General features: G+C 30.0%; 1 protein-coding gene across 1 annotated transcript in view; it reads left to right on the forward strand.

Annotated features, from left to right (window-relative positions):
• The first annotated feature begins 286 nt into the window (after positions 1-286).
• Positions 287-1,315, forward strand: part of LOC107885068 — a 4,056-nt gene continuing 3,027 nt past the window's right edge. Inside the window, exon 1 of the mRNA XM_029486629.1 lies at positions 287-1,066. Within this exon, the coding sequence (XP_029342489.1) occupies positions 997-1,066 (70 nt within the window). The 5' untranslated portion in view covers positions 287-996. The remainder of the gene's footprint in view (positions 1,067-1,315) is intronic.

Below are 1,315 nucleotides of genomic sequence, written 5' to 3' on the forward strand. Positions count from 1 at the left end.
TTTTCCAGTAGTTTTCAAAAGCACCGTGAAAAACAAAAGAAAAATTAAGGAAAAACGGGAATTTGTACGCAAAATCTGTTTTCGAGAAAATTGATTTTGGTTTTTGGTGTAACTTTAAAACGAATGACTGTAGAATGCCTGCGATATAGCCCATAGCCCATCAGATAAAGTAAAAATACGTATATTTCGTAAATCCTCGGGTAATAATAAACCCTACGTCTTAACCGTTATTGAAAGTTACCCATGATATATATATATATATTATACAGGTATTACAAAACATACACGGAAAAAAATAATTTAGTGTTGGTAAATAGTTGATTGATTTTTAGTTGAATAAGCTATACTTTAGGTAAAACAACTTGTCCATTAGCTACCATTACTATTCTAATTAGGTGTAAGTACTAGACGAGTATAGGCAAAATAATATTTGTATGACGACTACATTGAATAGTTCAATCCAAATCTGACTATAATATTTAATTAATTTAACTATAATCAAATAGTTAGACGAGAAGTCAGCTATCGAATTTGGGTTGAAATAATAATTATTCGTTTCTATTTATAAGTGTTTCTCGGTTCTCCCAAGACGCGTGATAAACTGTTTTCCCCGCCACCCACAGTGACCGTCCGCACGTCCACACATCATACCAAATTTGTTTTCCGTTGCCCACCGTCTACAACAAACACTTATTTTATTAATTGTAAATTGTATTACCTACTGGTTTGTGCCGTACTGTCATCGTCGTTATTCTCACGTTCAACAAGAATTTATGCTCGGATTTTTGTGATTAGCATTTAGCTGTGTTAGAATCGTGGTGTCTACTAAGCCAAAGCTTCTGAGATAGGTAAGTAAGTTATATCATATAGTATAAGATCTATTCATTTTAAATTACTTCTATGCCATTCTGTTATGCATGATCAATAATAATTTGTTATTTATATTTTATATACACATATAAGTTACAAGTTATAACTTGGTTTGTTCCTTTAAAAATGGATGACTGGACAATAACAACATTAAAAAATTGGAATATGTCCGACTCAGTGATTGCCACATTTAAAGGTGAATTATTTAAGTATCTTTAAACATTGCATAATAATAAGTATACTGTATTAAAATATTCGGATAGGCATGCGCACAGGATATGTAGGGTCTTTAAACTAACGGTACTTTTTTTTTTATATAAATAAAATGTAACCATTGATTTGATAATTTTAAGTTACCTTCTTATAAAATTAAATGTTTCTAGCTTTTATAAAATAAACAAAGAACTACCAAACCATTTGGAAATAACTTATTAATATTTTTACT

Source organism: Acyrthosiphon pisum, chromosome X (assembly GCF_005508785.2).
Source record: "Acyrthosiphon pisum isolate AL4f chromosome X, pea_aphid_22Mar2018_4r6ur, whole genome shotgun sequence".
NCBI lineage: Eukaryota > Metazoa > Arthropoda > Insecta > Hemiptera > Aphididae > Acyrthosiphon > Acyrthosiphon pisum.